This window comes from Bubalus kerabau, chromosome 10 (assembly GCF_029407905.1).
Source record: "Bubalus kerabau isolate K-KA32 ecotype Philippines breed swamp buffalo chromosome 10, PCC_UOA_SB_1v2, whole genome shotgun sequence".
NCBI classification, from domain to species: Eukaryota; Metazoa; Chordata; class Mammalia; order Artiodactyla; family Bovidae; genus Bubalus; species Bubalus kerabau.
In genome coordinates, this window is record NC_073633.1 from 41111159 (window position 1) to 41138211 (window position 27053).

At 41.0% G+C, this 27053-nt stretch overlaps 2 protein-coding genes and 2 non-coding genes across 4 annotated transcripts in view; 2 read left to right on the forward strand and 2 right to left on the reverse strand.

The window, feature by feature from the left end:
* The first annotated feature begins 1240 nt into the window (after positions 1-1240).
* On the forward strand, positions 1241-7243 carry RPUSD2 (RNA pseudouridine synthase domain containing 2). The gene is made up of 3 exons (XM_055537386.1): positions 1241-2456; positions 4124-4420; positions 5103-7243. Exons 1-3 carry the CDS (start codon positions 1830-1832, stop codon positions 5835-5837), a joined length of 1659 nt encoding a protein of 552 aa, XP_055393361.1. The 5' UTR covers positions 1241-1829; the 3' UTR covers positions 5838-7243.
* A 2200-nt stretch (positions 7244-9443) lies between these two features.
* LOC129622183 (small nucleolar RNA SNORA26) lies at positions 9444-9559 on the reverse strand. The gene has a single exon (XR_008699860.1). It is a non-coding gene; the product is annotated as a small nucleolar RNA SNORA26 (small nucleolar RNA).
* A 3607-nt stretch (positions 9560-13166) lies between these two features.
* Positions 13167-13248, reverse strand: TRNAS-GCU (transfer RNA serine (anticodon GCU)). Its single transcript has one exon. It is a non-coding gene; the product is annotated as a tRNA-Ser (tRNA).
* A 251-nt stretch (positions 13249-13499) lies between these two features.
* Positions 13500-27053, forward strand: part of KNL1 (kinetochore scaffold 1) — a 62764-nt gene continuing 49210 nt past the window's right edge. The window contains 4 exon segments of the mRNA XM_055537387.1: positions 13500-13839; positions 20956-21008; positions 22074-22113; positions 23908-23973. Of these exon segments, the coding sequence (XP_055393362.1) occupies positions 20974-21008; positions 22074-22113; positions 23908-23973 (141 nt within the window). The 5' untranslated portion in view covers positions 13500-13839; positions 20956-20973.

Consider the following 27053-nt stretch of genomic DNA (forward strand, 5'->3'; position numbering starts at 1 on the left):
TTATGGCTGCAATCACCATCTGCAGTGATTTTGGAGCCCCCAAAAATAAAGTCTGACACTGTTTCCACTGTTTCCCCATCTATTTCCCATGAAGTGATGGGACCAGATCCCATGATCTTCGTTTTATGAATGTTGAGCTTTAAGCCAACCGTTTCACTCTCCTCTTTCACTTCCATCAAGAGGCTTTTTAGTTCCTCTTCACTTTCTGCCATAGAATGGTATCATCTGCATATCTGAGGTTATTGCTATTTTTCCCAGTAATCTTGATTCCAGCTTGTGCTTCTTCCAGCCCACCATTTCTCATGATGTACTCTGCATATAAGTTAAATAAGCAGGGTGACAATATAGAGCCTTGACGTACTCCTTTTCCTATTTGGAACCAGTCTGTTGTTCCATGTCCAGTTCTAACTGTTGCTTCCTGACCTGCATATAGGTTTCTCAAGAGGCAAGTCAGGTGGTCTGGGATTCCCATCTCTTTCAGAATTTTCCACAGTTTATTGTGATCCACACAGTCAAAGGCTTTGGCATAGTCAAAAAAGCAGAAATAGATGTTTTTCTGGAACTCTCTTGCTTTTTCCATGTTCCAGCGAATGTTGGCAATTTGATCTCTGGTTCCTCTGCTTTTTCTAAAACCAGCTTGAACATCTGGAAGTTCATGGTTCACGTATTGGTGAAGCCTGGCTTGGAGAATTTTGAGCATTACTTTACTAGCGTGTGAGATGAGTGCAATTGTGCCGTAGTTTGAGCATTCTTTGGCATTGCCTTTCTTTGGGATTGGAAGGAAAACTGACCTTTTCCAGTCCTGTGGCCACTGCTGAGTTTTCCAAATTTGCTGGCATATTGAGTGCAGCACTTTCACAGCATCATCTTTTAGGATTTGAAATAGCTCAACTGGGATTCCATCACCTCCACTAGGTTTGTCCGTAATCATGCTTTCTAAGGCCCACTTGATTTCACATTCCAGGATGTCTGGCTCTAGGTGAGTGATCACACCATTGTGATTATCTGGGTCATGAAGCTCTTTTTTGTACAGTTCTTCTGTGTATTCTTGCCACCTCTTCTTAAGATCTTCTGCTCTGTTAGGTCCATACCATTTCTGTCCTTTATCAAGCCCATCTTTGCATGAAATGTTCCCTTGGTATCTCTAATTTTCTGGAAGAGATCTCTAGTCTTTCCCATTCTGTTGTTTTCCTCTATTTCTTTGCATTGATCGTTAATGAAGGCTTTCTTATCTCTCCTTGCTATTCTTTGGAACTCTGCATTCAGATGGGAATATCTTTCCTTTTCTCCTTTACTTTTCACTTCTCTTCTTTTCACAGCTATTTGTAAGGCCTCCTCAGACAGCCATTTTGCTTTTGTGCATTTCTTTTTCTTGGGGATGGTCTTGATCCCTGTCTCCTGTACAATGTCACGAACCTCCGTCCATAGTTCATCAGGCACTCTATCAGATCTAGCCCCTAAATCTATTTCTCACTTCCACTGTATAATCATAAGGGATTTGATTTAGAGTTATAAATCACAAAATATGCTCACTCTTTAAAGTATACAACGCAGTGTTTCTTAGTACATTAAGAGTTTAGCAATCTTCATTTTGTTTTGTTTTGAAATATTAATAACTCTTTCAAGAGTTTTTCCAGAGTAAAGGAACTTCGAGCATATCTACATGGAATCTACACTTTTAATGAGTCATTCTTACAGCTCTCAACTCATACAGCTACCTCCTTCACGCCTGTTCTCAACGCGGTCCCGCCTCGGCACTAGGTCTCACTGATTGGTTGGTGCCGAGTGACGCCCTCAGATCGCGACCCAGAGGCAGCGGCCGCTGGGTCATGTGGCTGGGAGGCCGGTTGTGGCTCCCAGTTCTTGGGCAAGTGTGCTCCAATCTCCGGTACCTCGCAATTGCCAGGACTTGGAGTGCCTGTAGGGGACCCATGGCGGAAAGACTCTCGACCGGGGGTGAGGCAGCGAGCGGGCTGGGGGCTCCAGCTCAGCAAAACGGAGATGCGGGCGGCGCCGCGAGGGGTGAGCAGCCCCCTGGGCACCCGGAACCGGGGGGTCCAGGAGTGGAGCCGGTCTCGGGGGACGCGAAGCAGCCCTCAGGAAACGGGGAGAGGACCCCGGCTGCAGCCCTGGGCCCTGGCAAGCGGAAGAAGCGGCGGGGCGCGGTTGGAGAGCGCATTGTGCCGCCCCCGAAGAAGCGGCGGGCAGGGGTTAGCTTCGGCGATGAGCACTTTGCTGAGACCAGCTACTACTTTGAAGGCGGCTTGCGCAAAGTGCGGCCCTATTACTTTGACTTCCGAACTTATTGCAAAGGCCGCTGGGTGGGCCACAGCTTGCTGCACGTCTTCGGCACGGAGTTCAGAGCCCAGCCCCTGGCCTACTACGAGGCCGCTGTCCGGGCGGGACGCCTGCATCTCAACGAGGAGCCGGTACAGGATCTCAGCATTGTGCTCAAGGTGGAGTCCTGATGGGGCCTGCCCGAAAGGGGGCATGGTGTTTTCGGTTACTAGGGCATAGGTACCGGAGTAAATTCGGGGTCATTCTGAAGCGTTCTCGTTTTAAGTTGTAACACTCTTTTACCGCTCCATTTCCGCAGGTAGACTGCCCGTATGTTTCAGACCTCATCCCCCTTATCCCCTCCATCAAAGCGACTTTGGTGTTTCCAAGGCACAGAAGTTGGAATTTTTGTGAAAGTGAAAGTTAGTCGCTCAGTCGTGTCTGACTCTTTGTGATCCCATGAACTGCCAGGCCTCTCTGTCCATGGAATTCTCCAGGCAAGAGTACTGGAGTGGGTTGCCAATTCCTTCTCCAGGGGATCTTCCCAACTCAGGGATTGAACCCTGGTCTCCTGCATTGCAGGCAGATTCTTTACCGTTTGAGCCACCAGGGAAGCACCAGGGAATTCTTACAGCTCCTTTTATGTAGTCTTCTGGCAGTGGCACTGATGATTTTCTGCCTTGCATTGTAGATCTCTGTACAAATGGTAATAATCGAGACTATCATTTGTATCTCCTGTGTGCTGGGCACAGCGTTAAGCATTTTATGTACTTTAACATTTAATTATAATGACAACCCTGTGGAGTAGATACTGTCACTTCATTTTGCCTATGAGGAAGTCGAGGAAACTAAGATCAACCTCAAAGAAGTAAGGCACAGTGCCACCTCCAACACCTGTGTTCTTATAAGTGAAGTGAAAGTCAATCAGTTGGGTCCAATTCTTTGCAACCCCATGGACTATACAATCCATGGAATTCTCCAGGCCATAATACTGGAGTGGATAGCCTTTCCCTTCTCCAGCGGATCTTCACAACCCAGGGAGTGAACCCAGGTTTCCCACATTGCAGGGGGATTCTTTACCAGCTGAGCCACAAGGGAAGCCCGTGTTCTGATAACTTCCACTTGAATTATTTATCCTAGAGCCTGATAGGATAGAACTGTGAAATGACAGAGATTGAGACCAGAATTGTGTAGCCCAGTGCTTTGACCCTTCTTTAAATTTCCATCACAGCTAAGAGGTACCAGACATTGTCATTAACAGTGTCTCACCATATTTGTGAGGGGATGGTAAGGCATTTGGAAAATGAGTGGTTTGAATCAGTCACAGTTTTGAAGCACAGGTCTGGACTGACGCTCACATTTTACAGATAAGGGAACCAAGGCCTAGAGAAGTTAAGTGACTTCCCTAAGAGCATGCAGTAAGCCTGTAGTAAATCCAGGTCTAGAGCCCAAATCTCTGGACTTACAGTTTGGTGTTTGTTCAAGGTCACAATAAGTGATGGTTTATGGAGGATTTTCCCCTTCATTTTAGAAAAATATATTGTTTAATATAACTTTATTGTAGAGAAAATACAAATAATCAGAACAGCAAAAACCATAATCACACCATCCAGAGATAGATGACATTTTGGGTATGTCCTTCTAGTCCTTTTTCAATTCCTGCTTCTGCCTGTGTGTCTGTGTGTTTACAAAATAAGAATACATGGTATATACTGCTTTTTCTGCTTAAGGATGTACAGTGCCCATTCTTTCATCCAGTAAGGAAGATGGGGGAAAGTTGTGTGTGAAGTTGACTGATCATAGGCGGCTGGACCCTGGGCTGACCAGTTGCCTGTGTCATTGGCAGGACAATGACTTCTTACGGAACACAGTGCACAGGCATGAGCCACCAGTTACTGCAGAGCCCATCCGCCTGCTAGCAGAGAACGAAGATGTGGTGGTTGTAGACAAGCCTTCTTCCATTCCTGTCCACCCCTGTGGCCGCTTCCGACACAACACAGTCATCTTCATCCTGGGCAAGGAGCACCAACTAAAGGAGCTACACCCATTGCATCGGCTTGATCGCCTTACCTCCGGGGTCCTCATGTTTGCCAAGACAGCAGCCGTCTCAGAGAGAATTCATGAACAGGTTCGGGACCGGCAGGTGAGCCAAACTGAGTTTGCTTCTTGCAGGCCACTTCTGGGCTCACAAATGCTCTGCATCGAAAGGGTGTCACTGAGTTCTAGATCTGAAATGAGCCTTTGTGTTTATCTGCTCAAGCTTCCCATCTTTAGGAAGGTCAGCACCTAAGGAGCCAGAGACAAGTTCTTATCTCTTAAGTTTCAAAAGATCTTTAGAGATAACAAATACTGCCTCTCTTGGTAATTTGCTGTTTTAAAAATTTTAAATGCTGACAGGCTGAGCAAGGTTTTTAAGACTGTGGAGAGAGTCTATTTGGTGGAAAGATTCTGGATAGAGTTGGAAGAGGTTTGGGTAGAAGAGTTAAATAGTGGTGATTGTGGTCTTGAGACTTGTAATTCTGGATCTGATTATAATGTATTTATTGTTTACTATTTACCAGGCTCAATACCAAATATGTTAGAGCCCAGCTAACTAAATCCTTGGAATAGCCCTGTTGTGATAAATGCTTTTCTAAGCAAACATTTTCCAGACAAGTTAATGGGTTTTAAAGAAGCTGAGTACTGTAATGTGCCTAGGATTGTGCAACTGGTAAATGGTGGAGCTGGGGTTTGAACCCTCTTCTGTCTGATACGGGTGCATTTGTCATCACTGAAAAGGGTTTGGGCTTCATGCACTGACTTTCTCCCTCTTCCCTCCTGTGTAGCTGGAGAAGGAGTACGTGTGCCGGGTCGTGGGGGAGTTCCCCACTGAGGAAGTAACCTGCAAGGAACCCATCTTGGTGGTATCTTACAAGGTAGGGGTGTGCCGTGTGGATCCTCAGGGCAAGCCCTGTGAGTCAGTGTTCCAGAGACTGAGCTACAATGGCCACTCCAGTGTGGTACGGTGCCGGCCACTTACAGGCCGCACCCACCAGATCCGAGTGCACCTCCAGTTCCTGGGCCACCCCATCCTCAATGACCCCATCTACAACTCAGCCGCCTGGGGTCCCTCACGAGGCCGAGGCGGCCACATTCCAAAGACAGATGAGGAACTCCTACGGGACCTTGTGGCAGAGCATCAGGCCAAACAGAGTCTGGATGTGCTAGATCTCTGTGAGGGTGACCTGTGCCCAGGAGCCCCAGACTCTACAGCACCTTCCTCAGAGCTCAGCAAGGACTGCCTAGAAGAGATGGCTGCATCTGCCCAGAAGATAGATGGAGCAGTTGAGGCAGCCCCTCAGGATCTGGATGGAGTGCCTGTGACATCAGAGAAGGCAACCAAAATGGATGTTGTGAATCAAGAGACAGACCCACTCTGTTCAGAGTGCCGGAGAGTGCCACAGGATCCCTCGCCCCAGGACCTTGTGATGTTTCTGCATGCCCTGCGCTATAAAGGGCCAGACTTTGAGTACTGTTCACCAATGCCTGCCTGGGCACAAGATGACTGGCAAGAACACTGAGGGCTATGGCCAATGGAGGGATTATTTATTGGATTGGAACAGGAATGGGCCATGAAGTAGGAGCTAACCACATGGGCTGGTACAGAGTTTCTCGGGGGTGAAGTTGGGCTCTTAAAGGACCTGCTCATACTTGCTAGACCTTCCTCTCCCTCCAGCTAGAGTTTGGGAACTTTCTGGTTTGTAAATAGAGCTCTTTTTCTAATACCTTGTGTGTCTAGTTTTTTCACTACTTGTTTCTTTTTTCCTTTTTTTAATTGAAGTAAAATTGACAACACAATTGCCATTCTAAAACATAGAATTTAGTGGCCTTTCTTACATTCACAATGATGTGCAACCCTCACCTCTTAATTAGTTCCAAAACATTTCATCACTCAAAAGGAAACCCATATTCATTAAACAGGCAATCCCCATTTCCTCTTCCACCTAGCTCCTGATTCGATTAGCCAATCTTCTGTCTTTATGGTTTTGCCTATTCTGGACATTTCATACAAACGGAATCATACAACATGTGACCTTTTGTGTCTGTCGTCTTTTGTTTAGCATGATGTTTTCAGGCTTCATCCAATTCATAGCATGCATCAGTACTTCATTCCTGTTTATGGCTGAATAATATTTCATTGCATGGATATACCACATTTTATTATACCCATTCATTGGGCATTTGGGTTGTTCCCATTTTTTGGCTATTGTGAATAGTGCTGCTGTGCACATTTGTGTACAGATTTTTGTTTGAATACATGTTTTCTGTTCTTTCAAGTATATACCAAGGAGTGGAATTGCTGGGTCATATGGTAATTCTTTGTTTAATTTTTAGGGGAATCACTAAACTTTTCCACAGTAGCTGAACCATTTTACATTCCCATAGGAAATGCACAAGGGTTCCAATTTCTCTCCATCCTCACCAACACTTGTTATTTCCCATTGTTTTGATTATAGTCATCTTAGTGAGATTGAAGTAGTACTGTGGTTTTGATTTGCATTTCCCTTGGAACTAATAATGTTAAACATCTTTTCATATGCTTGTTGGACATTTGTGTACCTTGTTTGGAAAAATGTCTATTCAAATTTTTTGCCCCTTTTTAATTTGGATTGGCTTGTTGTTGAATTATAAGACTATATATTCTGGATATAAGACCCTTAAGAGATATATAATTTGCAAATATTTTCTCCCATTCTGTAGGTTGTCTTTTCACTTTATTGGCAGTGTCCTGTGACTCACAAAAGTTTTAGTTTTTTATTATGGTGAAAACACTTAATGTGAGATCAGCCCCTTAGCAAATCAGTGTGTACAATATGATACTGTTGACTGTAGGCACAGTACAGCATCTCTGGAACTTAAAATCGTCATGCACAACTGAAACCTTATATTTGTTGAATAGCAGTTCCTTATTTCCCCCTGCCCCCAACCCCTGACATCACCATTCTACTCTCTGCTTCTGTTTATTTTAAATACCAGAAAAGAAAAACTCACCTTTCTTTATTCACAGAATACTCTGTACTTTTAAAATACGTGGTGGTTTCCCCACATCAAGCAATTCTCTGACACAGGCTGGGTATCCTACAATCCGACTCACCTCTGACACCATTTACCCAGAGATAGGGTCAGATACCACAAATTAAGGACTCAGTCCCACAAAACTTGTCCCCACTTCAAATGACAATGGCAGGTCTAGATTGTTACCTGTGAATCAAAGTTTCCCACAACTCCCTCCTCGGGTTCAACCATTTATTAGAATAACTCACAGAATTCAGGAAAACAGTTTCCTTTCTTGATTTATGGTTTATTGCAAATGATATTAAAGGCTAGGAAAGACCAGCAAGATGAAGAGATATGTAGGGCAAGGTCTGGAAGGGTCTGAGCACAGGAGCTTCTGACTCCATAGAGTGCAGGTGGGTCACTCTCCAGTATGTGGATGCCTTCTTGTTCACTGACTCAGAAGCTCTCTGAACCTAGTCATTAGGGGTTTTCAGGGCCAATGGCCTTTTATTTAGCCCAAAGAGAAATATGAAAAACTTTCTACTCCACAGTACCACAATCAGAAAAGGAATTACTGCTTCTGTTTCTAACTCCATGGATCACCAGTCATGTCCTCAGGTCTTGCCATCATCCGTTAATTTCACCCTGTTGAAGTTGAGTTTGACCCAGTTTTACTTCATTCTGAAGATCTCAAATGAAAATTTTGAAATTTGAAATCTTGGGCATTGCTCATTCTCACTATGATCAGGAAAAGTGTAACTGTTGCTTGCTGTCTATTCATAGCTATCTTTGCAGAAGTTACAAAGCATGGGCTATAGCAACTGTTATTCCCCATTTCCCCAATTCTATTGGCATTTATTCATTTTGTCTTCCCCAAGCAAGTTTACTATAAGCTAGATTTCAATTTTTCCTCTAATTGATCTTCAATATGACATATTATTTAGTTTTCAGCTTACTAGGCATTCCCAGAAGTTATTTTGGCAAAGTAGAGGTTTTCATATGATAGCATGAAGCTAAGGGAATGATTTGAGAAAAAAGTTTTGACTTGGTGTTGCACCAACTCAACAGAGAATTCTTGCATTAATTCTTGAACCTCTTCAGGCCTTGTTGGAGCTTCCCTCATAGCTCAGTCAGTAAAGAATCTGCCTGCAGTGCAGGAGACCCAGGTTCGATCTCTGGATCAGGAAGATTCCTCTGGAGAACGAAATGACAACCCACTCAAGTATCCTTGCCAGAAAATCCCATGGACAGAGGAGCCTGGTGGGCTATAGCCCATGGGGTTGCGAAGAGTCCGGCCCGACTGAGTGACTAATGCATCACATCACAGACCTTGTCATGACTGTTTTCCCAGAGATGTTTCCCAGTGGGACTACACTTCCTAATGGTAAGGAATAGAAGGATTTAACTTATATCATTGCCTACCTCTCAAAACCAACTTTTGCAAGTCTTACAGCCCTGGGTCTGGGTTTTTCTTATAAGAGTTTAAGAAACAACGGGAGGCGCGCACACGCACACACACACACATTTCACTTCTTCCTTTAGAACTTTGTGAGGGCTCACACACACACACACACATTTCACTTCTTCAGAGCTTTGTGAGGGAGGCTGACACATAAGGGCCTGCCCAGGCAGCAGACCATCACCAACTATACACTGGACAATTTTTTCCAGAGCACCTCATTCTCCATTGAGAACTGGTCTTCTTGAAGTTGGACTCAGAATGGAGATTCATTCCCTGGCACTGAAATAATAAAGAGATCTGGAATATCTTGGTAATGCAATTTGGCTGTACAATAGTTCTTTATTTCTGGTCTTCCAGAGGTTGAGGGATCCAGCAACAGTTCAGGATAGGACTTATGAAGAACTGGTGTTGATGGAGAATGATTTCCTTGATCTGTGGCTTGTGACAAATTGGGGGTGGAGGGCAGTAATGGGAATCTTGCAAAATGTATTAGCAGATTAGGCAGAACTAATTTGTCCAAATCTTCAGTTGCAGCTCCTCCAGTAGATGGCGCCTTACTGCCTTCATTTATTATAAATTTCTTTTTCCATTACTAATCCAAGTCCCCACACCACCACGCCTGGGCTTTTAAATAATCTGGCATGTTGTTAATCCTTTTTTTTTTTCCAGCTGTGACTCCAGACAGAATCCAAGAGGAGATTTACAATCTTTTCTCTGGATTTGAGATTTACTCTACCTTTCTGTGTTAGCCTTAATCGTTTTGAGTCTCGTAGAAAGAGGTAAAATAAGCACAATTCTTATACATCAATAGATCACAGAAATGCAAAAAAACTGGGACCATCACAGCCAGACTTACTGCAATTTCATATGAAAGAAACCACAAATGAACTAAGCATGAAAACAGGTAAAGAAATGAGGAATAGAAAAGTAAGCTTCCACTCATTATTTCTTCTTTTTTTAAATTTCAAGACACTTCCAGTGCTTTATAGTTTCAGAATTTTTACAGCTGAAGATCTTCCTTTGAGAAAACAACCCACTCACTTTTTATTTATAGAGACTGGACACACTGATAGACCTTATCAATTTTCCATAGGAAGTCATCACTGTGAGAAGCAGGCAAAACTCAGAAAAATGATGCAGACTTGCCTCTCTTTGGAGAGGCTGAAGCACCAATGGACAATTTAAATACCATCTGGCAAATGCTGAGGAAGACACACAGAACTACAGGAACATCTAGGAGGGGTACAAAGACCCAGAAGCAGAAGAGCATGAGACTAGGTGAGAGAAATCTAAGAAGGAGCTGCAGGTTGCAGGGCTAGGAAAGTCTTCATGATGGGGATGACATCAAAGCTGAGATCTGAAGGAGGAGCAGGAGCCAGTCAGGAAGGGGTTGATGGGAAGGAGGTGTTGGGCAGCAGGAGCATGATCCAGGGAGAGGAGTAAGTAAAGCATCTGCAAAAGTTTTGGGGAGACAGAAAAAGGCCTAATTCAGGGGAGGGGTTTTAAGACTGATGTGTTGAGGACACTTCAGAAAATCCCTCAAGAGCTCTTAACCTTTTCTTGTGACACAGATCTTGGGCAGTCTGGTGAAGCCTATGGGTCCCTTCTCAGAATATTGGTTTTAAATGCATAAAATTAAGTTTGTTGTAATATAAAGTCAACCAATTATGTTGGAATACAGTTATCAAAATAGTTTTAAAATCTGTGATTTAATTCCAAGTGAATTCAGAAAGAGAAATATCATATGATATCACTTACATGTGGAATCTAACATATGTGTGGAATCTATGACACAAATGAATTTATCTACAAAACAAACAGGCTCACAGACATAGAGAACAGAGTTGTGGTTGTCAAGAAGGAGGAGAGGAGGGGAAGGATGGATTGGGAGTTTGGGATTCAGTTCAGTTCAGTTCAGTCGCTCATTCGTGTCTGACTCTTTGCGACCCCATGAATCACAGGACGCCAGGCCTCCGTCCATCACCAACTCCCGGAGTTCACTCAAACTCATATCCATCAAGTCAGTGATGCCATCCAGCCATCTCATCCTCTGTCATCCCCTTCTCCTCTTGCCCCCAATCCCTCCCAGCATCAGGGTCTTTTCCAATGAGTCAACTCTAAGCGTGAGGTGGCCAAAGTACTGGAGTTTCAGCTTTAGCATCAGTCCTTCCAATGAACACCCAGGACTGATCTCCTTTAGGATGGACTGGTTGGATCTCCTTGCAGTCCAAGGGACTCTCAAGAGTCTTCTCCAACACCACAGTTCAAAAGCATCAATTCTTCGGTGCTCAGCTTTCTTCACAGTCCAACTCTCACATCCATACATGACCACTGGAAAAACCTTAGCCTTGACTAGACGGACCTTTGTTGGCAAAGCAATATCTCTGCTTTTCAATATACTATGTAGGTTGGGATTAGCAAATGCAAACTATTACATATAGAATGGATAAACAACAAGGTCCTACTGTATAGCACAGGGAACTACATCAATATCCTGTAATAAACCATAATAGAAAAGAATATGAAAATGTATGTATATATATATGAATTATTTTGCTGTACAGCAGAAATTAATAAATTATAAATCAACTATAATAAAATTAAAAATAAAAAAATTGGTGACCTAATAATACAATGCATATACTTCCTTATGCATGCTTAAGTTTAGAAGATCTAATGGTAGGTCCAATGACTACCAGTATCTTGAAGTACTATAGCAGTAATGAGCATAAAACAATAGCAGTATTGCATATTGCTAATATGATACAACAATATCTGTTATTTCAGTTGGTGACAAAAATCACAGGTAAGGTTAATATTACTGTATTTTGTTGCTTACCTTTATTAATAGAAGGAAGTGTTTTCAATTAGAGATTAATGAAGATAAAGCTACAATTTTTTTCTCCCAACCAAATAACCAGTTCTATCCATGGACTCCTTGGGAGTGTGTGGAACCCAGGTTGAAACCCTTTCAAGCAACAGGGTGGTGAATGGATTAGAAAGCAAAGTGCTTGGGTGACCCTCAGCCCTCAGCTCTGGGAGGTATCTACATTCCTAAGGGATTTGGATTGATGTGGGAGGAGTCACTGGAGCCTGATTTCCATCCTCAGGGCTGAAGATATCTGCCCAGTGTCAGGTTCTGGGGTACCATTCAGTGCGGAGAGAATGTGTAAACCATGACCGCAAAGGATTGATGAGCGCTTTTTACTAATTTCCAGGAGAAGGCAATGGCACCCCACTCCAGTACTCTTGCCTGGAAAATCCCATGGACGGAGGAGCCTGGTAGGCTGCAGTCCATGGGGTCGCTAAGAGTCAGACACGACTGAGCGACTTCACTTTCACTTTCATGCATTGGAGAAGGAAATGGCAACCCACTCCAGTGTTCTTGCCTGGAAAATCTCATGGACAGAGGAGCCTAGTGGGCTGCCGTCTATGGGGTCGCACAGAGTCGGACACGACTGAAGCGACTTAGCAGCAGCAGCAGCACCATATAGGGTGGTGGTTAAGGGCCACCCGAGTTTGATAGACTTAACTGCCTTTTCTGGAATTACAAAAGCTGTATAACCTTGGACAAGTTTATATTTCAGTGTCCTCATCTGTAAAATGGAATAATAAACATGTCTGTCGTGATCACAGGGTTATTGTGAATTAAAGTGCTGTAATTCATTGTGGTGCCTGTAGATAAATACTGGATAAATGACGGTGGTTAAATGTAGTTGAAAGATTGCCTGATGACCCTTAAGGAGGAGAATCTCTATTCTTTTTCTACTCCCTCTCTGCTTAAATCCAAGAGAAGAATTAAAACTTTCTCCTCTGGGAAGGCAGCTATGTCTTCACCTCTCTGACTTCTAGATAACTACCAAGTTTCCAAGTGCTGTCAACATCTTTATTTAACGTTGAGTACTTTTCTTGAGCACCTGCAGCCCTCTGGGGACTGAAAGAGAACCCTGAACACTGAGTCTCACGGTAGCTTTTGAAGTAAAATCTGATATTTCATAGTAACGACAGGTATGAAAAACGCTGGGGTTCGAGTCCACAATAACCGAAGTTCCTCAGTCAGGAGCTCGGTTAATTAATACTGAGCAGACCACCATTAGAACATATGTAAATAGCGATAATCGTGGGATTCTATGCATTGTTTTTTGCTACATTAAAAATACACTAAATGCATTATTTAATTAAACTCTGATTCCCAGAAAATGTCTCTTTCCCTCCTTTTTCTTTATACGTGAGATCAGAATGCTCCAAAAGCTGGCTTTCAGGAGTCAAACCGGAGGTTTCAAAGTCGACTAGTAAATCATACTTGCAATGAAGAAGCAACTCTTTCCATTCCGCGAGGAAATTTACCGTCATCGGTTCAAATCAGTGGCGAAAAAATAAAACCTACATTCGACGAGGATGGGATTCGAACCCACGCGTGCAGAGCACAATGGATTAGCAGTCCATCGCCTTAACCACTCGGCCACCTCGTCCCAGAAGCCTACTCTTCCCTGGTAGCTATAGGGAGTAAAACGAGGGGGATGTGACGCAATGGAATGGGAGCCGCCATTTTGTACGGAAGCAAAGCTCCGATCTTTTTTACAGCAAGAAATAAAAAGAAGATGGCCGCCCCCATGCAGTGAGGAATCTGCAGTGGGGAGGAATAAAGGAAAATTCCGTAGAAAATGAGATAACCTTGAAAGAAATAAAATTGGCATACAAACTGGGAAAAAATTTTGATTGAAGAAATCTTAGGGAGGGCCTGCCGCCTAAGGGGCGGGGCCGACGCGTTGAGCGGCTTTGCGCCTGCGCTTCCGCTAGGCGGTTAGATTTGAATGCTTTACAGAGGTCCTCTGGGCGTTGTGAGGAGACGTGAAGGGGTGGGGGTGAGCTATGTGAGCTCGAGCGTGCGGACCACAAGCAAGTCTGAGGAGAATTTGTGAAGCCGTTGGGCCGCGGCGAGTAACTTTCGTCCTGGTCTTCGCCCGCAGGATTTAGGTTTTGTTAGAGCGGACTCGAGGCCCCACGCTGGGAGGAGAGAGACTTGCCTACAGCCAGGCTGCCTCAGCACTCGCTGGGCTCAGGTACGGACGCCCTCCCCCGGTGCAGGACTCGCTCTTCTCTCACCTCGGCCTGCACTTGGGCCGCCTCTCGCCCCGCTAGCAGTCTCCATCCACACCTGGGCCCCAGGAGCGCCCCTGGGTCGCTGGCCCGCGGCTCTCTCCGCGTCCCGCCCCGCCATCTTCTGTCAGGGCTCCAGGACTGCCCGTAGCACCTACCTCCTTTTCCCTTCTTTGGGGAACTCATGGGTGTTTGCATTTCTTACTCAGTCTTTTCTTAGCTATAAATGAAGTGACAGAAGTGTGATTTTGAACTCTCGGTTTATGGTTTATTTACAGTGTCTGATCTGAGTGCTAGCGGCACTGAGAGTCTTCTGCGGATGTAATAACATAAATAAAGCCAGTATTAGTACGCCACAAATAAGTTTTTTAAAAATCCTCGGTGCATTATTAAGCCAGAGTTAAGGAGTCTTTTCTTGCTGTTTGTCTCAATAGTAGAGTTTCAGAAAAAAGTTCTAAAAATATATGTTTTGTCGATTGGAATCTTAAAGATAGATTTATAGAGGTATGACAGAGAAGACCAAAGCAGAGCTTACTTTAGGTATTAAGATTGAGGTTTTTAGTTGAATTGGATCAGTCTAATTCCTCAGATCTGTATTGGATTCCTTGTCTTGTGCTCGGGCAGGGAGCAGATGATTCAGTCCCTCCTCTAGAATTTACAGTCCAGAACGGGAAGGAATTGATATACACAGGTAACTGTAAAGCAAGACTGTAAAGGATTACAGGACATTCTAAAGGAATGTGGGAACACAGACCAGCTTATTTGATGCTTTTTGGCAATGGAGACTAGAGGAGGCTTCTTGGAGAAAGTGGTATTTGAGGTGGAACTTGAAGGAAAGAATGATTTGAGATGTGAATTTAACGTACTGTAAAGGTTGCGTTCCAAGTGGTATGATTTTTCTTGACAACGTGAAATGGCTGGAAATGTTTACAAGGTGACAAGTAGATGTAAACTGAGTGAAAAACACTTGGAGTGGTAATATTAGTGATGTGTTTGATGCTAAGTAAGAGACAGTAAAAGATACCCTAGATATTAGTAGTAGGACAGTGCTGTCCAATAAAACTTCCAGTGTTAATGGTAATGTTTAATTTCTGCATTGCCCAGCACCTACTCATTAATCTCATATGACTATTGAGCACCTACAGTGTGGCTAATTGTGACAAGAATGGTATTTTAAATTTTATTGCATTTTAATTAAATTTAATTTATCTGATATAGCACAGGTCTAGAGTCTATATCACTGGACACTATGAAATATATTAACTGTTGTTCAGTGGCTCAGTCGAGTCTGACTCTTTGAGAGCCCATGGACTGCAGCAAGCCAGGCTTCCCTGTCTTTCACCATTTCCCAGAGCTTGCTCAGAGTCATGTCCATTGAATCGGTGATGCCATCCAATCATCTTTCTCAGCGTCAGGGTCTTTTCCAATGAGTGGGCTCTTTGCATCAGGTGGCCAAAGTATTGGAACTTCAGCCTCAGCACCAGTCCTTCCAATGAATATTCAAGGTTGATTTCCTTTAGGATGGACTGGTTTGATCTCCTTGCTTTCCAAAGGACTCTCAAGAGCTTCTCCAGCACCACAGTTCAGAAGCATCAATTCTTCGGCGCTCAGCTTTCTTTATAGTCCAACTCTCACATCCATACATGACTACTGGAAAAACCATAGCTTTGACTATGTGGACCTTTGTCGGCAAAGTAATGTCTCTGCTTTTTATTACACAGTCTAGGTTTGTCATAGCTTTTCTTGCAAAGAGCAAGCGTCTTAATTTCATGGCTGCAGTCACTGTCCGCAGTGATTTTGGAGCCCAAGGAAATAAAATCTGTCACTATTTCCATTGTTTCCCATCTATTTGCCATGAAGTGATGGGATCGGGTGCCATAATCTTAGTTTTTTGGATGTTGAGTTTTAAGCCAGCTTTTTCACTCTCCTCTTTCACTTTCATCCAGAGGCTCTTTAGCTCCTCTTCACTTTCTGCCATAAGGGTGGTGTCATCTGAATATCTGAGATTATCGATATATACATAAACTGAATGAAAAGATATTTTATTTTGTTCTTAAATAATTGCAATTATTTGATTGGATATGTGCACCTGTTATAACTGAAAATGGGATCCGACTGCTTACCGCTCAAAAGTCAATAAAGAGGCAAGGTTGGTGGAAAGGAAAGTTTACTTCTTTTTGGATGCTGGCAACAGGCTAGGAGGGCAGACTTCTGTTCAAAGCCCAACTCTCCCCCACTGATGATCAGTGGGCAACAGATTTTATAGGCTACATGCAGAAACAGCACAGTCAGCTCTGACAGTCATCTTGAAATTGATCATGTGGTGGTCTGACCAACATCATCTTGATTGTTTTAAATACAGTTGATCTTCAGTTCTAGGATGGGCTTGTTCCCGTTTCTTTGAGACTAATTCTCTGAGCAGTGGCAGCTTATGTCACGGCTACAGTCTAGTCATCGTGTAGTTCACTTCTTCCACCTGGTGGGGGTTTCAGTATCTTTAAGAGCTCACAGGATATGGCCCAGAATAGTATCTATAGCCCTTGAGAAGGAACTAAAGGTCCTTAACTATGCTTGATGACTAAACTATTATTATGTGGTCTCTTTGGCTGTTTTCCTTTGTATCTGCATTTTCTCACTTCTCTGATTATGCTTATTCTTTGGGTAAAGTTTTTCCATAGACAAAAGGCAGGTGGAGAACATGAGGAACAAGGTTCGTAGTGTCCTTCTCCATTTCATGTTGAACACTACACAACTTTCAGATCTTGGAATCGGATACTGCCATGCTCATTTCTGGGGCCACATTGATCAAAAGTACTTGCTTTATATCACAGCAAATGCCAAAAATCCAGCTTTGCAATAATATGTAATCAAAACTAGTGTAAGGTCAATGGGTACTCTTTTGAACTAGCAGTAGATAGATGTTGAGAATTGTTTCTCTCAGAAATTTATAATATTCCAGAACCCCTTTGTAAGTATGCTGTAGCACCCCTCCTTACGTGCCAGGTGCACAGTTTTGGAACCAATTAATAATCAATGAATGTGATGATGATCAAAAGTTCAACCATAACAGCATTTTACACATGAGGCTTAATGTGAGAGTCTGCAGTCTATTTCTGTTGGAAGTGGAACTTACAGATATGTAATAAATAGAGTATTTTTAAAAGAGGACATCAGTAAGCTTCGACTCTTATCACTTAAGTGCTAACTAAGTCTGGCAGAGAGACAGGGATTATGCACAATGACTGTTTCAAACAATGAATATGTTTAGATGACTCAAGGCTATGGTTTTTCCAGTAGTCATGTACAGATGTAGAAAGTGAAAGTGAAGTCACTCAGTTGTGTCTGACTCTTTACGACCCCATAGGCTGTAGCATACCAGGCTCCTCTGTCCATGGGATTTTCCAGGCAAGAGTACTGGAGTGGATTGCCATTTCCTTCTCCAGGGGATCTTCCTAACCCAGGGCTTGAACCCAGGTCTCCCACGTTATAGACAGAGGCTTTACCATCTGAGCCACCAGGGAAGTCGAGATGTAGAGCTGCACAATAAAGAAGGCAGAGTGCCATATAATTGATGCTTTTGAACCGTGGCACTCTTGACAGTTCCTTGGAAAGCAAGGAGATCAAACCAGTCGATTTTTAAGGAAATCAACCCTGAATACTCTTCGGAAGGACTGATGCTGAAGCTCTGATACTTTGACTACCTGATGTGAAGAGGTGATTCATTGGAAAAGACCCTGATGCTGGGAAAGATTGAAGGCAGAAGGGGAAGAGGCCGACAGATGATGAGATGGTTGAATGACATCACTGATTCACTGGACATGAACTTGGGCAAACTCTGGGAGGTGGTGAGGGACAGGGAAGCCTTGTGTGCTGCAGTCCATGGTGTTGTGAAGAGTTGGACGCAACTTGGTGACTGAGCAATAAGAGTTTGATAGTACTTTAAGTTTTATCTGTGAATTTTGAATATGGACTTGAAAATATTTCCAAAAGGAGAAAAAAATATGAAAGGCATTGAATTTATTGAGCTCATATTATTTACTAAGCACTGTGCCAAATTCTTAAAATGTGACAGTAAACGTAAGAGACACCAGCCCTATTCTCATGGAGTTTACTGTTTAGGCAAGGATATGTTGATGCAAATAATAGTCAATCTATAAATAAGAACAGAAGAGAGTTTATTTGAGCCAAACTAAGAAGTATAGCCTGGGAGACAGCCTTTCAGTTCTGAAGAACTGTTCCGGAGAAGCATGATTTTCAGTGCAGCTTTATATCTTGTCAGAACAAAGAACATCAAATATAACAAGGGTACCTTCCTTCAATGTTTCTTAAAGAAAGATTAACACATACACAGCTGGTCATTATGTTCTTGGAGCCTGGGAAGGGAGTCTTATCATCAAAGGAATACTAGCACTGACATCCCAGAAACGGAGGCTTTTATGTCTATCTTCAAAACAGACATTCTTTACTTCTGGACAGTGTACCCTCTTCTTTAATGGCTAAAGCACATGTATAGTGTATGTTAGATAAGCTTTAACACTGGCTGTTCTAATTAGAATAAAGTTCAAGCCAAATCATGTGTAATCTGGCTTGATTACAATGGCTTCACCATACTTCAATATGTGAAAATTTCTTCCATCAGTTAGTTTGGGAAGATAAAAGGGATAATTACATAACAGACTTAAATTACAATTGTGGTAATGCTACAAAGGAGACATACACAGTGATACAAAGAGTACTTTTCTTGGCTTTCTTGCCAAGAAATAATAGCAAATAAAAATTTGATGACTTGGGAAGGAGCTTTGTTTGTGCAGGAATAGAAATGCCAATGTGTCTAGCACAGAGAGAGAAACAGTGGTATGAGATTTAAGTATGAAGTCTGAGAGGCAAGCAGGATCCAGATCTTGTAAAGCTTTGTAGGTCCTGGTAAAGAGTTTATTTTCAGTACAATGGTAAGCTTTTAAGGGGTTTTACATAGGGAATATCTTAAAGGTGATTTACGTTTAAGAAGATAACTGCCTACTATGTGGAGAGAGGACTTCAGGGGGATAAGAGTGGTAGTAGGGAGACCAATGAGATGGAAATTGTAATATTCTACTTGAGAGATGAGGGCAGCTTGAATTATGGTGGTGAAGATAGAAGGGGATGAATTTGGGATATATATTGGATATAGAATCACTAAGACTTAGTGCTAGATTGAATAGAAGTGCAAACAGCTATCATACTTGGTTGATCTTGAAAAGTTTTCAGTTTTACTGTTAAGTTGATGTTTGCTGCTTTTAAAATAGATACTGTTTGTTAGATTAAGGAATTTACTTTCTATTCCTAGTTTGCTAATTTTTTTTAATTTGAAAGGATGTTAAAAATCATCAAACTTTTTTTAATCTGTTGAGATAATTTATGATTTTTCCCTTTTAATCTGTTAGGATAGTAAATTGTAAAAATGATTTTCTAATGTTGAACCAATTTTGCATTTCTGGAATATAAGCAATGTGACTATAACACATTCTGCTTTTCACAAATTGCTCCTTTTTGCTAATTTTTTTTTTTTTAGGATCTTATATTTTTTGTAGTAAAATTAGCATGTAATATTTACTTTGTTGTACTGTATATATCTGGATATAGAGTGTCTGTGTATGAGATGGAGATGATTGCAGATAAGAGAGTTTTCTTTAAAACAAAATAATTAAAGTAGTGGAGGTAGTTGCTTTTGGGAAAGAGGATAGTATGTACTATCTTAAAACTTTAAATTAAAAATATTATTTTAAGTAGATATGGCTATAATCTGTGAACAAGAGATAAGTAAAACCAGAAAAATGGATAAACAGGCTAAGAAAGTGATGGCGGACAAAAGGAGAGTCAGAGATTGAATTCTAGGTGATTCCCATTGCCTTATATATCTATGCTGCTGCTGCTTCTGCTAAGTCGCTTCAGTCGTGTCTGACTCTGTGCGACCCAATGGACGGCAGCCCACCAGGCTCCCCTGTCCCTGGGATCGTCCAGGCAAGAACACTGGAGTGGGTTGCCATTTCCTTCTCCAATGCATGAAAGTGAAAAGTGAAAGTGAAGTCGCTCAGTTGTGTCTGACTCTGTGCGACCCCATGGACTGCAGCCTACCAGGCTCCTCCATCCATGGGATTTTCCAGGCAAGAGTACTGGAGTGGGTTGCCATTGCCTTCTCCAAGGTAGGAGCCAAGACCAACTAAAGAAACTTCAGGTTATGCTTCTTTTGCACACTCTTTCCAAGACAGATAGATACTCACTGAGTGGGACTGTAAGCATAATCAACTACATTTTTTTATATATATAATTTTATCGATTGATTTTTTGGCTATACTGGTCTTAGTTGCTTTGCAAGGTGAATGGATGCTTTTCTTCAGTACGGTGCATGGGCTTCGCATTGCGATGGCTTCTCTTGTTGCAGAGCACAGGCTCTAAGCTCACGGGCTTTAGTAGTTGCAGCTTGCAGGCCCTAGAGTGCCTGCGCTTCAGTGGTTGTGGCGCATGGGCTTAGTTGCTCAGCGGCATGTGCAATTTTCCGGACCAGAGATTAAACCCGTGACCCTTGTATTGGCAGGCAGATCTTATTCACCCACCACCAGGGAAGTCCCAATTACAGTGTTTACAGGGTTATTTTTATGTCTTTTTTTTTTTTTTTTTTTTGCTGAGTAAAGTTAAATTTTCATGAGATAAATATTCATTTTGTGCAGATTTTATTAAGCTGTATTTTGATGGCTGATTGACTACATTTTGAGATTGAATTATTATGTAATCCATAAACTCCTATAAACTAGGACAGTTTTTTATTTGAAGCAATAAAGTCCGTATCATCCCAATCAGTATTGGTCACTGATTTCATCTTGAATATGAGAATTTTCCAAGAGTGGTAATTAGAGCAGTGTAAAGTCCTCAAAATTTTTCATATTTCATATTCCTATAATGAAAATTTTTCCTTCTTTCCTTCCTTTTTTGGCCCTCTCACAGAAAGTAATCCTAAAATCACAATTCTGTTCTTAATCTGTTCATTCATTAGTTTCTCCTCCTTTTTTCTCACCTTTTCTCTTATTGTATATTTGTTACAGAAAAGTTTTTCTTCAAAAATGGATGGGATGTCTTCAGAGCCTAATGACGAAAAGTAAGTTCTTGAAATGCCGCTAAAAACATTAACTCTTTATCAGAGAAAGATATTTTTCCAATTGGTAAGACATATGGATAACTTCTGAAATGTTTTCCCAATCTGTTCCAGGGAAAGAAGTAAATGTTACAGAATCACAGCACTTCTTGTCATATCTTTGTATAAACTCACCTAGAGTCAAAATTGAGACGGATTTAGAGACTGCCTCCCATCTCTTCAGTTTAAGGATGAGAAAATTGAGGCCCAAGGAAATGATTTGTCTAAAGTTGGCATCACAAACTAGCAACTGTTTACAGCCTATAGGCATATGTATATATGACAAAGAAAAATATTGTTTAAACATTGTTTTTTAATTTTTGAATTAGTTGCCAAAATTTCATACAACAGTTAGATTTTCAGTTTTTTTTGAAAAATCAAGTGTTAGGACACTGGGCTCATATTCTTGCTTGGCAACAACTAGCCTAGTGGAGTACATAGTAGCTGTAATGATCAAACCAGGCAGGAAGGAATTCTCTGTAGTCTCAACACCACCTATTTTTCTTAACATCTGCTAAATTATCTGTTTGGCTTTTTCAGTATTCAAACCTGGTCTAAAAAATTACACAGTAGTAAAACCAGAGCTAGAGGCTTTTGATTTATGATCCATTTATCTTTTGGGGTTTTTTTAAGCCCATACTGCCGCTTATAGAATCTTAGTTCCCTGACCAGGGATTGAACCCATGCCCCCTATAGTGGAAGCTCAGAGCCCTGACCACTGGACCACCAGGGAATTACCTTTCTTTTTTTTTTTTTTTTTTTTTTTTTTAAGTCCATTTGTCTTACGATCGTACTTATATCAATATGATAAACTATGTTGTACTGATTGTTTTTCAGGAAATAGTTGTATGATATACCGTATGTATTTTAAAATGCTGACTTCCTAAATACTGAATTTAAGTCTTATATTATAAAGTTTATTAAGTGAAAGTGATGACTGATTTATAAGCATGGAAGGGATATTGTAATGATGGGTTTTAGAATTCAGTCTTTTACCACTGTGTATGTAAATTTTTTTCCCTTTTTCAGTGGCAATGTGGAGAGACCTGTTGGAAGACGACATTCTTCAGTAAGAAACACTTATTTGAGCTATTGTTACCTTTTATTGATTGATGACTATATACCACAGTAATTTTGAATGGCATCATCATCCCAACCCTGCTGGCTTCTGTTACTCTCTGGATAAAGACTCAAATATTTAACCTGATTACACAATTCTATAGATATACTAAAATTCCTATTTTATGGATTTCATGGTAATTCGTTGCGTTCTGTGTAAATTATTCTTTAATACATCTGTTTAAAAAATATATAAAAACTATCGTACAGAGCTACAACAAAACACAAAATAATCCAGCTAAAATCTATTTAAGCACAAAACTTTTTGAGTTATGAAATTGAAAAAAATCCAAAGATAGGGATGATATTAGGCACAAGTTAACTGACAAGGGGTTCCAGCAATAGCACCAGTGGTTCTGTGATACTTTCGCCATAAGAATCTTTGCCACAAGCACTTTTGCCGCATTGCTAATTGGCAGCAGTATTATCATTGTGGTGGAGAAGGCAATGGCACCCCACTCCAGGACTCTTGCCTGGAAAATCCCATGGATAGAGGAGCCTGGTGGGCTGCAGTCCATGGGGTCGCTAAGAGTCAGACACGACTGAGCGACTTCACTTTCACTTTTCACTTTCATGCATTGGAGAAGGAAATGGCAACCCACTCCAGTGTTCTTGCCTGGAGAATCCCAGGGACGGGGGAGCCTGATAGGCTATAGTCCACAGGGTCACAAAGAGTCGGACACAACTAAGTGACTTTTTACTTTACTTTTTATTATCATTGTGGAAGGGTTTTATAATGCAATACAAAGCTCAATTTCAAACATGTATCCTAGTGTTTAAAAACTGATAACCTATCTTAGTAGAAGAAATTTTAGTGAAAAACTACGATGCCAAATGAAAAGTATGAATCAATAAATTTTTTTAATGTATTAAATATACTAGGAGCAAAAGATAAAAGGCAAGTGCTTAGGTACAACCCACAAAATAAAATCAGTTATTTATGCAGTATTGCCATGAATTTACACACATTTTAAATGTATTCAAGTATTCTGTATTTTGCAATAAAGTCTTTAACTTTGTTATTCATTTTTCATGTTTCATTATGTCCTTTTTAATGTCCCTCTTTTATCTTTTATAGCAAAATTGCCTTCTGGTCAATTAGTTATGCAGCAAAAGTGTTTGCAGGACAGATGTCTGTGCAAGGACTCTTATGGTGAAAGTACTGGATCTAATTAGTACTTGATTTCCTTTCATTTTTATACTCTAATCTCTTCCTCTGGGTAATGAGCAGCTCTCTCTCTCTATTATTACTACCGTACAGCTAGCTCACCCAACTTCCAGGTTCCAGTTCTACATAAAAAATAGTGTCTGTTTCCCCAGGATTAAAAAATAAATAAATAAACCCAGAATACTCAGGGTTGAATCATGTTGGCTCTGTTATTTTGATATGGGTCAAGTCCTCATTCCCAAACCAGTCACTATTGATAAAAGAATGTTTGTGCAGATTGATCTTGGCCCCGGGTTACCTGTTGAACCCTAGAGCTGAAGTAGAGTTTTATCCAGACCACATGGGACGAGAGTACGCAAAATAACTGGGAAATGGAGGCAAGGAGAAGGGAATGGAGCCAAATATTTAAAACCGCCACAAAGTACAAAGCAGTATGAATTTGTGGTGTTTTAGAGTTTTCTACAGGAATTTTAGCATCTCTACCTTTCTGCTCATGATATAACTTGAAGTGATTTCAAGTTATATCATGAAATAATAATAGATAATAGCAGACTTTCTTGAATATTTCTCTTCTAGATTTTGAAACCCCCAAGGAGTCCTCTTCAGGACCTCAGAGGTGGAAATGGGAATGAAACTATTCAGGTAAGTCTCTGGTACAAATGCATCATAGATGAGTATTTTCAGTGATACTTTGAATATGTAGAAAATTTGCTAGCTATTGAAGGGAGAGCACCATAAATGATTCTCAGTTGAATATGTATAAGTAAGTATTCCATGGCCCTCAGGTTATAATCCAAACATTTGAGCAAGCTGGCACTCTTGATTTTTAACCCCTATTTACTTTTCCAGACTTCTTGCCACTCTCATACGTGTATCTCACCATTTAGAATTGCTTACCATTCCCCAAACAGACATGAACTGTCAAGGCTGTGGGTATTTATATGTGATATTACCTCTGTTAAGATGGCTTGTTCCTCATCCTTCATTTACCTGCCAGTATTTTATTAAAAATTTTTCCAAACACACTGAAAAGTAGAAAGAATTTTATAGTGAATGTTCATATAGTCATTACCTAGATTCTACAGTTAATATTTTATCATACTTGGTTTATCGTATATTTGTAGTCCTCTTTACCCCATAATTCCCGTTTGATCTCTAAGACTCAGCTTTGGTGTCACTTCTCTCAGAAAATCATCCCTTAACATATTCTGTTGTAGTTGTTTGCTAATGCCCGTTATAAATTAAGAACTCTCTTGAGATTAACTTTGTTGTGTGTTTTTTTAGTGTATTATACATGGTATATAATTCACTTTCAGTACATTTTGTTGAATGATGAAATGTGTATAGCTTTGGAGACCATTTAATTCTGAGTGCTTACCCTACTTTAGTCTCTATAAATAAATTTTTCTATTTCTCAAATATATCAAGCCTTTGCACATGATCTGAATCAAATACTTTCCTTCTGTTCAACTCTTCATCTGACTACTAACTAATCCTTCAGATCTCAAAGGTACTTCTTCACAGAAATCTTCCATAATTCTCAGGCTAAATTATTATTTTTTAATGTAGTTTTTATTCATATCACTTGCTACATTTTGAATTTTATATTTGTATAGATTTTTGTTTTAATGTCTGTGTTACCATTAATCCCCAGTAGAGTAGGGACTGTACTGTTTGCTTTACCATTCTTTTGCTGTCACTCAGGGTGAGATTTAGTATGTATGGTTTTTTTTTAGTTTAATGAATGTTTGAATGAGTAAATAATGTATTCATAGATGCATAGAGTTTTAAAACTAACAGGACCTCAATAGTAATCTTGAATCTTATTCCTTAATTTTATAAATAAGAAATAGGAGGTCCAGAGAGGTTAAATGTTTGTCTAACCCCACCAATTAGTGGCAGACTTCAGATTGGAGCTGTAATCTCCTTAGTGCTCTTTCTAATATACCACACAAATTTCAGGTTTTTTTTAAAGGTAAGAAGTATAGTAGTATTTATTATGTCCATATTATTGTCATTATTAAGCTCAAGGCCACCTGTAGTGTCTGCCAGCATCTTAACAGAGAGGATGAACATTCCTGCTTCTTTGTAACAAAATTTATGCTCAGGTATCCAGAATTAGGAAAGCAAAATTCTCTATGGATTTCATTTGGTTTTGTGTTTGGTATCTATATAAGTAAAAATGTTCGTCCTTGTTAAGGAAGATGAAGGAAAATAAAAATAGTATAATGAAAATATGTTCAGCATCACTAATCATTAGGGAAATGCAAGTCAAAACCACAGTAAGATATCAATTCATATCTGTTAGGATGGCTACTGTTAAAAAAAAGACAAAAAATAGCAACAGTTGGCTAGGATGTAGAGTAATTGGAACCACCTGCCTCTTGAGAAACGTATATGCAGGTCAGGAAGCAACAGTTAGAACTGGACATGGAACAACAGACTGGTTCCAAATAGGAAAAGGAGTACGTCAAGGCTGTACACTGTCACCCTGCTTATTTAACTTATATGCAGAGTACATCATGAGAAACGTTGGGCTAGAAGAAGCACAAGCTGGAATCAAGATTGCTGGGAGAAATATCAGTAACCTCAGATATGCAGATGACAGCACCCTTATGGCAGAAAGTGAAGAGGAACTAAAGAGCCTCTTGATGAAGGTGAAAGAGGAGAGTGAAAAAGTTGGCTTTAAGCTCAACATTCAGAAAACTAAGATCATGGCATCTGGTCCCATCACTTCATGGGAAATAGGTGGGGAAAGAGTGGAAACAATGTCAGACTTTATTTTTCTGGGCTCCAAAATCACTGCAGATGGTGATTGCAGCCATGAAATTAAAAAACGCTTACTCCTTGGAAGGAAAGTTATGACCAACCTAGATAGCATATTGAAAGGCAGAGACATTACTTTGCTAACAAAGGTCCGTCTAGTCAAGGCTATGGTTTTTCCAGTAGTCATGTATGGATGTGAGAATTGGACTGTGAAGAAAGCTGAGCGCTGAAGAATTGATGCTTTTGAACTGTGGTGTTGGAGAAGACTCTTGAGAGTCCCATGGACTGCAAGGAGATCCAACCAGTCCATTCTAAAGGAGATCAGTTGTTCTTTGGAAGGAATGATGCTAAAGCTGAAACTCCAGTACTTTGGCCACCTCATGCAAAGAGTTGACTCATTGGAAAAGACTAATGCTGGGAGGGATTGGGGGCAGGAGGAGAAGGGGACGACAGAGAATGAGATGGCTGCATGGCATCACGGACTCAATGGACGTGAGTTTAAGTGAACTCCGAGAGTTGATGATGGACAGGGAGGCCTGGTGTGCTGTGATTCATGGGGTCGCAAAGAGTCGGACACGACTGAGCGACTGAACTGAACTGACTGTGTACTATTGGTGGGAATGTAAAATGGGTACAGCTGCTATAGAAAATAATGATTCCTCCAGAAACTAAAATAGATTTACCATATGATCCAGCAATTCCACTTCTGGGTATATACCCCAAAGAATTAAAAGCAGAGTCTTGAAGAGATGTACACCACTGTTCATAGCAGGTCACAGTAGCCAAAAGGTGGCAGCAACCCAGAATCCATTGACAGATGAATAGATAAACAAAAGGTGGTATTAATGGAATATTATTCAGCCTTAAGAACGTAATTCTGATACATACTACAATGTGGATGAACCTTGAGAACATGATGTTAAAAGAAAGAAAAAAGCCACAAAAGACAAATACTT

What these genes read in the sequence shown, in the direction of transcription:
- RPUSD2 (XM_055537386.1), top strand. Translation starts at nt 1,830, where the DNA reads ATGTGGCTGGGAGGCCGGTTGTGGCTCCCAGTTCTTGGGCAAGTGTGC. An exon ending in ATCTCAGCATTGTGCTCAAG is followed by an intron (nt 2,457 to 4,123) that starts GTGGAGTCCTGA and finishes TGTCATTGGCAG; the next exon opens with GACAATGACTTCTTACGGAA. An exon ending in AACAGGTTCGGGACCGGCAG is followed by an intron (nt 4,421 to 5,102) that starts GTGAGCCAAACT and finishes CCTCCTGTGTAG; the next exon opens with CTGGAGAAGGAGTACGTGTG.